This window comes from Chenopodium album, chromosome 6 (assembly GCF_948465745.1).
Source record: "Chenopodium album chromosome 6, dcCheAlbu1.1, whole genome shotgun sequence".
Lineage (NCBI taxonomy): Eukaryota > Viridiplantae > Streptophyta > Magnoliopsida > Caryophyllales > Amaranthaceae > Chenopodium > Chenopodium album.
The window spans coordinates 17,056,264-17,066,672 of NC_137839.1; the positions used below are offsets into that span (position 1 = coordinate 17,056,264).

At 31.2% G+C, this 10,409-nt stretch overlaps 1 protein-coding gene across 2 annotated transcripts; it reads right to left on the bottom strand.

Annotated features, from left to right (window-relative positions):
- Positions 1-4,815: 4,815 nt before the first annotated feature.
- LOC145634674 (uncharacterized) lies at positions 4,816-10,132 on the bottom strand. Of its 2 annotated transcripts, XM_081686075.1 has the most exons (4): positions 9,708-10,131; positions 8,458-9,563; positions 5,238-5,298; positions 4,816-5,141 (listed from the first exon to the last, which is right to left on the bottom strand). In XM_081686075.1, the coding sequence occupies exons 2-4, from the start codon at positions 9,561-9,563 to the stop codon at positions 5,022-5,024; spliced, it is 1,287 nt and encodes a 428-aa protein (XP_081542201.1). In that variant the 5' UTR covers positions 9,708-10,131; the 3' UTR covers positions 4,816-5,021. The 2 variants fall into 2 exon arrangements, with proteins under 2 accessions (XP_081542201.1, XP_081542200.1); XM_081686074.1 differs by having other exon boundaries at positions 8,458-10,132.
- Between the last annotated feature and the right edge of the window lie 277 nt (positions 10,133-10,409).

The window sequence follows — 10,409 nt, forward strand, 5'->3', positions numbered from 1 at the left end:
TTGGGGAATAAGCTAGAGGTTTGTTAGGAGGGACTTTCTATTATAAATAGATCTCATTAGGAGAAAAGAGGACATGTAAAATATTGTGTGGTTTCTCATTGGGAGAGAGTGAGCCTCTCAAAAGCTCATACTTAGGAGGGAATCCACCTCTCGAAAGTGGAATTATCATTTGATTTACTGTAATTCTCATCTTATCAATATACTCATCATTTTCTTCTTATTTTCTGCCATTGTTAGTGCTGTAAACCATGTCAGTTCCTAGCAAAAAAATCCTAAGTCCTCTATGAAAACAATGTAGACCAGTTGAACAAAAAAACCACTTTAAACAATGGATTTGCAAGAGGATGAAGCATTGGATCGTAAGGGATGGAGGAGGAAGATTTTAGTTGATGACCACACGGAATAATCAAATTTGGTTCATGTAGCCGACCCCACTTATGTGATTAAGGCTTTGATTGATTGATTGATTGATTGATTGATTGATTGATTGATTGATTTATTATTATTATTATTATTATTATTATTATTATTATTATTATTATTATTATTATTATTATTATTATTATTATTATTATTATTATTATTATTATTATTATTATTATTATTATTATTATTATTATTATTATTATTATTATTATTATTATTATTATTATTATTATTATTATTATTATTATTATTATTATTATTATTATTATTATTATTATTATTATTATTATTATTATTATTATTATTATTATTATTATTATATTATTATTATTATTATTATTATTATTATTATTATTATTATTATTATTATTATTATTATTATTATTATTATTATTATTATTATTATTATTATTATTATTATTATTATTATTATTATTATTATTATTATTATTATTATTATTATTATTATTATTATTATTATTATTATTATTATTATTATTATTATTATTATTATTATTATTATTATTATTATTATTATTATTATTATTATTATTATTATTATTATTATTATTATTATTATTATTATTATTATTATTATTATTATTATTATTATTATTATTATTATTATTATTATTATTATTATTATTATTATTATTATTATTATTATTATTATTATTATTATTATTATTATTATTATTATTATTATTATTATTATTATTATTATTATTATTATTATTATTATTATTATTATTATTATTATTATTATTATTATTATTATTATTATTATTATTATTATTATTATTATTATTATTATTATTATTATTATTATTATTATTATTATTATTATTATTATTATTATTATTATTATTATTATTATTATTATTATTATTATTATTATTATTATTATTATTATTATTATTATTATTATTATTATTATTATTATTATTATTATTATTATTATTATTATTATTATTATTATTATTATTATTATTATTATTATTATTATTATTATTATTATTATTATTATTATTATTATTATTATTATTATTATTATTATTATTATTATTATTATTATTATTATTATTATTATTATTATTATTATTATTATTATTATTATTATTATTATTATTATTATTATTATTATTATTATTATTATTATTATTATTATTATTATTATTATTATTATTATTATTATTATTATTATTATTATTATTATTATTATTATTATTATTATTATTATTATTATTATTATTATTATTATTATTATTATTATTATTATTATTATTATTATTATTATTATTATTATTATTATTATTATTATTATTATTATTATTATTATTATTATTATTATTATTATTATTATTATTATTATTATTATTATTATTATTATTATTATTATTATTATTATTATTATTATTATTATTATTATTATTATTATTATTATTATTATTATTATTATTATTATTATTATTATTATTATTATTATTATTATTATTATTATTATTATTATTATTATTATTATTCCACGTTTCAAGGACCTATGAAAGGACCAAATGGTGTGAAAGCCAGAGTTGCAAAATTCAACACCCCTCAACAAATTCCACTATTCCAGAAAGCTAATCTGTACTGGTGAAAAATATTAAATTTCTGAAGATTAATTCAGATAAATAAAAGTTAGAGTTAGTGAATTTAGAGATCTAGGTCTGAACTTCTTCATGTCAGGAAGAGCCAACTAAAGTTGAAAAAATTGGCATTGAAAGTGCCTTTATGGTTTTTCTTAAAAAGAGAGAAAGAGATACTTAAACCTACTAGTGGTCCTTGGCTCCACCAACACAACCATCTCAAAAGAAACTTAAACCTAAAGTGAAAATGACTTGTGCCCTTGTCCCCTTCAATGTACAACACTATATAGCTAAACTATAAATTTACTCACTTTTGGTAAACCAAGCCTTTCTTCATAAACATTAAATGAGCATTGGTACAATGATTCTTTCAAGTATATTTCAAAACCTCTTAAATATAAGTTATATAACACAATTACAACATATTCCATCATGCAACCAGGACATTGTCAGACATCCTCAAGCAAGCAACTCAACCATTCAAAGTGATCTTATCCTTGCTAAGAAGATTAATTACTAACCATCCTAATGTTTCAAGAAACCATTTCCAAAGAATGGCTCTTTAAATGATAGGATTATCAACTCTAACAGATGTAGACATTTGACCTTTCTAATATGCACCTATTCCCATGCCATATACTAGTAAATTAAGTACATATGTATAGTAGGAAAACTGCTCCCTAAATCCATTATTCACTCTTACACAAGCTAAATACTAAAAAAACACTGCAGTCCTGAGATGGGCTTCCAAAAGCCCACTTTATCGGCAACATAAAGCCGAACCATAAATTGAAAGCCTATGGGCCACTTTTGTAACTGGCCAGACTGCAAATCCTGGAATGAAGGTTTGACCCCACCTGTTTCAGATTAAGGAATCTCCAAAGTATCACAATTAGTGACTCCACAAATCCAAGAGCCTCATTAATGATATAAAGGGGTCCAGCATCCATCACATATTTAATTTTAGATGGGATCTTGTCAGCTGACCCAATGCATTCCCTTTTTTTTTTTGGGTGCAATCCAATGTATTCCTTTTCAAATCTCTTTGCATAGCATAGATGACTTGTCTTTCCATTTTCTGTATTTCACAAGCTCCACTAATTGAGTGAATATGAAAGTTTGAAAAATCAGAAGGAAAAAAAAAAAAAACAAAGGTCAAGCACTTAAGCCAGCTGGGTGCGCATTAGCAAGGCTAAATAAAACCATCCCTTTTTTAGAAGATCTTAGCTACTATCCCACTGATATGTATGAATTATTTTATCTTTTAATATCTTTATATTTGATTGTTAACTCTCTAAATAAGATTAGTTAGTAATAATGCTCGCATTTATATTATTGTTTCGGAAAATAAATAATGTGTTTTGGGCTATTTTGAAGTATAATTTGCAAGTTGTTGCAGTATAATAATTAACTTATATGTCTAATAATTGTGTCATGGTGGTATATTAGTATAATTTTTATAATTCAATGAGTGATTTGTTGGTTTGATTGGAATTTGTGCAGGTCTGGAGATCACTAACTCAAAGAAGGCAAATTAATAAGACAAGCCAATCCCCATTATTTACCCACCTAATCCCACGGATTGAAACGCAGCCAACATTAGCATCAAAAGGGAAAAGAACTAAACTTTTACTTATGAACATCAAAGCCCACACACAAACAAAGCAGCAAGAAGAAACGGAAATTTTAATTTCCTTTTAACTCCCACGCAAGAAGAGCAGTGGCAAGAACCAAAGAACAAAGAAGGAAAAAAAATATTTCCCAATGAGATCAACATACATCATGCAAGAAAGGAAAGAACGAGATTGAAATCCCACAAAATTTGTCAAAGATTGGATCTTGGAGTACACGAATCTACAGCAGCAAGTATAAAGAGAACAGAGAGGACAACCGCACAGGGGCATCGGAGGAGCAGTGACAAAGCACGGAGAAGAGAGAACGGAGCCGAATTCGAAGTTTTCGGGTAGATTTTCAGACGATAAGTTATCATAATTGGGTGATGTTCTCTGCAATTATGAGTAGCTAATTTCTCAATTCTAGGGCTTAGATGAAACCCTTTTAGAATGATTTTATAATTTAATTGTTTGACAATTATTTCTCGTTTTATGATTGCACAACTTTCGATTACTTTGCTCAATTATTGTTTTCCAATTTACGTTGATAATAGTTCTTGTAGAACTATATATTGGCTTAATTGATTATCTAATTTAAATCCTTTGTTCTTGTAGTCCAGAGTGTGATGTTATGCAATGGTGCTTATTGATTTGTGAGCAATTAGTTGAATAATTTATCCTTACATAGATATATTATGCCACCTACTTGATCACGATATTATTTACTTTAGAGCACTCCAGACTTGTAGTCTTGGTTGCTTGATAAAAACCTATTACTCCTCTTTCTAATTGACTTATTAGTCGTATTTATGGTGATGAATTCAACCGTCCTAGGGTCCCTCCAGATTGATTGTTCTATGTGATTATTTTATTATTCTTGTCAACTTATTTGTCTCATTTAATTTTTGTTTTTGATTCTTCTAGTTAAAACTACTCAAATTTTCTTTTCACTAGAATTAATTTAGTAGACTAGACTTGGAGTTATTCTACATTTCTTGTGGATACAATACCCTATTATTTATCACTATCTATTAAGAACTTGTACACTTGCAAAAATAGGGTTTTAAAGCTTGTCTAAAATCACTAACACCCGCAAGTCTCTTTTGTAGTCCAGTCCCTCAACAATCGTCCAAAAATAGGTTGAACTTAAAAGGAGTTCAACACGAACGAAAATTCAAGGACTGTAAAAGAAGCTAATACTTCATAACTGAAAGCTTCAGCAAGAAGAACTGTAAAATCAGCTAATTTTTAAAAAAAAATATAAAGAAAAGAGAGAGGGAGAGAGAGAGAGGAAAGTTGGGAAGGAGCATGCCTAAAAGAGAAGAAAATAACAAACAAGTTGCAACATTTGCTGTTCAGATTACCTGCGCCACTTTCCACATATAGTTCCATCAATGTTGTCTCCCATGCCAACAATGACATCTCTACACTGAAGCCAATTACCAATAAAGGCCTTATGAGGTTTGCCAGATTTAGGTCCCTGAAGAGAAAATATTAGGAGTCACCTTTTGCCGCAGAATGTGAATTATATAAGACAGACCAATAATTGTGTTAAATGGAAATTTGTAAGCCTCACCGGAAAATTGACCGATTGCAATGGATCCAACTCCATTGGTTCAGGAAACGAACTGACTCCCCTGCATCAAACCAAAAGCAGATATAACTTGCATAGAAACCACAACTTGATTAAAAAATAAATATATATACACACACATATAGATGAACAAAAAAGACGACACTTGAACTGTAGGCACATTATTCTCTTGCTCAAGGTGTAAAAAAAAGTTCATTTTCAGGGTGCACAGTTATTAAAACTGTATGAGCATATTTTTCTCAGTTTCAACCTGACAAATTATGCAATTATAGCTCAAATATCACACCCCCTGACAATGGACTTGTAGTTCAAGTGTTTATGAGCCTGTGCGTCTGTGCCTCTGTACCATCTCACCATTTATCCCCCCCCCCCCCCAATTTCCTCACCTAGTCACCTCTCACCTCCACGGAAAGCTTACCCCTACCTTCTCTCTCCCTTCACTAAAATATCCTCACTAGTAGCAAGTAATACTTCAAAATTATCAAAGGATTTTGAGCCATTAGTGGTCCAACAATGATGCTAACCCCTCCCAAGACTTCTCATATTTCAATCATAAGTTCTCTAATTTTTGTCCAAATAATAAGATATGGTTCCCCGTAGCTGGAAAGTAGAGAGGCAAATATGGGAAAATAGCAATAATTGGCAAACATAACAGAGAATGAAATTTTCTTTATAGGCCATTGGGAAAATATATACTCCCTTCATCCCCAAAGCAAACTTCCCCAATACTTTTTCAGACATTCCAATATTCCATCCCAAAAGTTACAAAAATTATAGACAAGGGGTGTCACCTTAGTTTTAATAGACACACCGGAGCCGAGATTCAAAGGGTTCCTACCATGGTTATAAGTTTCAAATGGGGTCACAATCGTGGTAATGATAGTGGAACCTCTTCCGTGGGTAATGTAGGTGGCATGTGGCTATTGCAACCTAATATTTCAGTCGCAATAAGCTTGCAATCCTTTGTGTGATTGTGATGCAGTGAGTGACACACCTAAAATTTGATACCATGATCCCTACACCCTACGAAAGGTGAAAGTGCCCACTCACTACAGATCTCTTCCCTATCTATGGGATCCGCTCAGATATTAATCTTTTCTCATTCTTTTTGGATTTTGCGGTATAGTTTTGTGTTAAAAAAGCCCAAACATCAAGCAAAATAGAATCTAAACAAAAATAAAGCCTTAGTAACTTTAGCTACAGGCTACACGAGAGAGAAAGAGAGAGAGAGAGAGAGAGAGAGAGAGAGAGAGGGGGGGGGGGGATGGAGAGCATCACAACCTACAACTCATACTCTCTAGAGACCCTTGTTGTATCCTCGCAAGTCGCATCTTCAACATGGTATTAGAGCTAGACAAATAGATACTTGGACACAAGACCCAAATCAAAGCAGCAAATATTAAGTTTTTTCCCTTAGCATCTATCTGACAAGCAACAAGGGCAGGCTTGCCTTGTGCATTTCCACTCGGTCATTGTTCACCAAAGAGGCATTAAAAAACAAACAAAGGGTGTCACCCGTATACAAATTGAAAGCAAAAGAAAGTATTTTTATTTCCATAAAAAATAAATAAAAAAAAATAAATAAATAAAAAAGAAAGAAAGAAAGAAAGCAAAAGACAACAAATTATGCCATCAAGCCTATCATGAATTAGTTTATCTCCAAAACCAAGCCAAAAGATACTCACAAGCTACTACATAATACTTTCACTCTAGCTTTTCAAGAGCCTTAAGCATTGAATCTTAAATCCTAGTCCGGGGAAGCTATCCCCTCAAAAATTCATTTGTCATCCCATAAAATTTATATGCCGATTCTATCCCTTTTGAGTATGTGTGAAGACTCTTTCCAATAAAAGCCCTTCACATTAACCCTAACCCTATACCCATTGTATTACACGATCCAATAACCACCCCAACACACTACTAGCTTGTCAAAGGAAACACATTTCAAAGATCTATATCCTCCTCAAAGTTTAGTCTTACAAGGTAGAACTTCACAAATCCTATTAGCATAGATAGATACAACATGACAGCCTGAGGACATTATTAAAAGATTCAATCAAGTAATCAAGATTACAAATAATTTCAGTGGGTGATATGAATGGTATCCTTTCATTTTCACCAGATTGAGTAAGGAAAAAGTATCAGCAAGTACGGAGAACACCTTAATGGACAAACGGCCACAAATCCACTAGAACAGTAGGAATTAAGGAAAGGCAACAAACCTACACCACTTACTTCTACAAGCAATATTAAATGGATCTGATGATAAGCTGAACCTAACCTGCATGTCTTAAACCAATTTAAAGACATCAAACTTCAAACCTCCCAAAACTTCTCCTACTAGAACTACATAGTAGATACCTAACTTGTCATCCTATTCACAATTCTGCTGAGTGGAAGAGCAGATAATACAACCGTGACATTTCCAACAATTCTCAGTTCAGGCACTTCTGATTGAAATAAACATAAGATTTTTCTGGCAATTCAAACCCTAAAACAAGAAATCTCATGTCATAGCCAACTGACAAAATAACCAAGCAAAATGGCTATGAACCCAGATATTAAGATATGAAGCCCCTACCAAATACCATGTCAAAAAGTAATACACCACAGTATAAAAGTTCTCCCCTATAAAATTCCAAGTTGCTCAAGAAGAAAAGATCGATCACAGATGATGATAGAAAAGCGGCTAATAGATTACAAAGAGATTCCAACTCAAATCATCCCTGCAAAAGGCCAACACGACTTGATTTTATTGAATAAATTAGCAAATAGATTATTGAGCATCTGTATATTCCACATAGCTTATCATGTGTTTCCCCATGACCTTGTTTCATAGAGCTAAATTACCTATTAGCTACAGTAAGCAACTCACATCACTACCCAGTCACCATACCTTGAATTGGCTTTATTATGATCCCATTCTTTCTCTGAGCTAATTATAAAGATTTAAGAATAACCACAACAATATAAGATACCCCCATAGTTCCACACCTATCGAAGGTACCACAACATTCACTCTTACTAAATTAGATAGCTAGTACCTATTGGTGAAAAATAAGTCATTCTTCACTAAATGTATATAAACTACATACCTGTTAAAGGTTATAGTTATTACTTGTTAGCTAACATAGAAAAGGTCACATATGTAATTGCGCCAATTTTTCATTAAGATACTTAAAGCCAATTGATTGGAACATACCGTGTAACAGGTCCACACCACTCAGGAACGAATGCTTGAAATCCTTTACCAACCCGGACACCAGTTATGTAAGGCTGAGAATCATTTAGCATCAGTGCTATTGGACTGAAATCTCCTTCAGATGTCACAGAGCCCTTATCAGTCCTGATAATTGATGACTTTCTTACTGCTCTCTCTTTTAACAAGTTATGCTTCTTTTTAGAGCACGGTTGACAATACCAATCATCAGTCGGAATCTTTCTTATGCACGGATTGAAGCATGATATATGGAAGGCTTTCTCACACTCATCACAAATTAGCATGTTTGTGTCTGCTGTACCGATTCGACTACAAACATTACAAGTTCGAGAACAACTCCTGCCACTACATGATGGAGCTTCTTCCTCAGAAGTACCAGATCTATTTGACCCAGAATTAGACAACAAGCCATGACTTCGAAGAATAGAAACACAAAGACCCTTAACCGATATGGATTGGTCATTTCCCGTCACATCTACAACAACTGCACCAGAGGATGAACACTCATCAGTGTCATCTACTTTATTCTTCAACGGAGACGAACCGCTATCCAAATCAAGCCTCGACGATGAACAACTATCATCTACACTATACAACTCAAAACCCTTGTTCATCTTGTCTTTTCCATCAAAGCCACGGTCCTCAGTCACATAACCATCAATTGCCTCCGATGTTGTCAATGGTTGTTCTATTGAAGAAACCCTAGTAGCCTCCCTTTCATTTAATCCTTTATTTCTTGTGCCCAGGGTTATGGCAATGGCATTATTATCTGATCTAATACCCGAAGTACAGGCACCGTTAGGTAACGAGTTTTCCGAGAACATAGCTGCAAAATTAGGGGCTACACTCTTTTGATTCTTCCTTCTTTCATAGACAAAAGTAATATTATCAGGTGATAGGGTTGGGAAAACAGGAACAGGGTTCTTAGAAACCCTCTTTCTGTGATACACAAAATTAAGGGCAGAAGTTTCAGATGTAATGCTGAGACCTGATAACTGTGAACAGTTTTGCATATTATTCAACATGCCTACACCAACATCAACTGCTCCACCCCCAAAAGCATTCCCCGCCTCGGGTTTTGAATCCATCTGCCATACATTACCATCCAACAAAATTGACATTCTCAAATCCACTAATCAAATTCAATTCAAATTGACATGCAATATCACCACAATAGCATCAACGAAAACCAATAATTTCAATCAAACAAAAAGCGGAATTAAATCACTTACCACTATTTAAAACCCTAGATATCTGCTGCTTATCAAACCAATCAAAAACCCAGAATTTCTGTTCTATTTCCAACCATATATCGTTCAGTCTGTGGAATAATGGGTTAAATTGATTCTAAAGTTTGCATTTTCAGGAAAAAAACACAATCTAGAATTGCAAACCCATGAAACAATTCAAGCCCCAACTTCAATGCATAAATTACACAAACAAACTATGCAGAAAAATAAGAAATCAAGCACATAGAACATTCAAGAAATTAACTTTGGGAAAGAAAATTGCATGAAATTGTATAAAAATAGTGGGTTTTTTTTATCGACAGAAGTGGGGCAAAAGGGTGGACAGAGAAAAGGGATGCACGTTTGAGGGGGCTGGTGGTGGGATGCCGGACTGTGTGAAGAGGGACTAGGACTAATGATATTTGTGCATTTAGAGCAACATCACACTTCCAAATATCCTAGAAAACAATACAAATATAAAAATCTACTAGTATATGTAGGTGGTATCAAGCTATAATTAATCCATGTCTATTGAGTTGAGAAAAACACTAATTCGACATTGATATTGATCTGTGTGAACGGTTTGTTACGAATAAAGTGTTCGCCTAGTGGTAAGAAAAGAACTTTCTGTCAAATGTTTGTGACGACTAAAGTGTTGGTTTGGTGGTGAGGAAGGAATTTTATGTCAAGTGTTTGTTATGAGCA

Bases quoted from the DNA above. Each gene is read 5' to 3' on its own strand.
- LOC145634674 (XM_081686074.1), bottom strand. From the start codon at position 9,596: ATGTCAATTTTGTTGGATGGTAATGTATGGCAGATGGATTCAAAACCC. The intron at 5,299-8,457 runs GTATGTTCCAAT...GGTTTGATGCAG, and splicing joins TGGTGTGGACCTGTTACACG to GGGAGTCAGTTCGTTTCCTG. The intron at 5,142-5,237 runs GTGAGGCTTACA...TTTTCTCTTCAG, and splicing joins TGCAATCGGTCAATTTTCCG to GGACCTAAATCTGGCAAACC.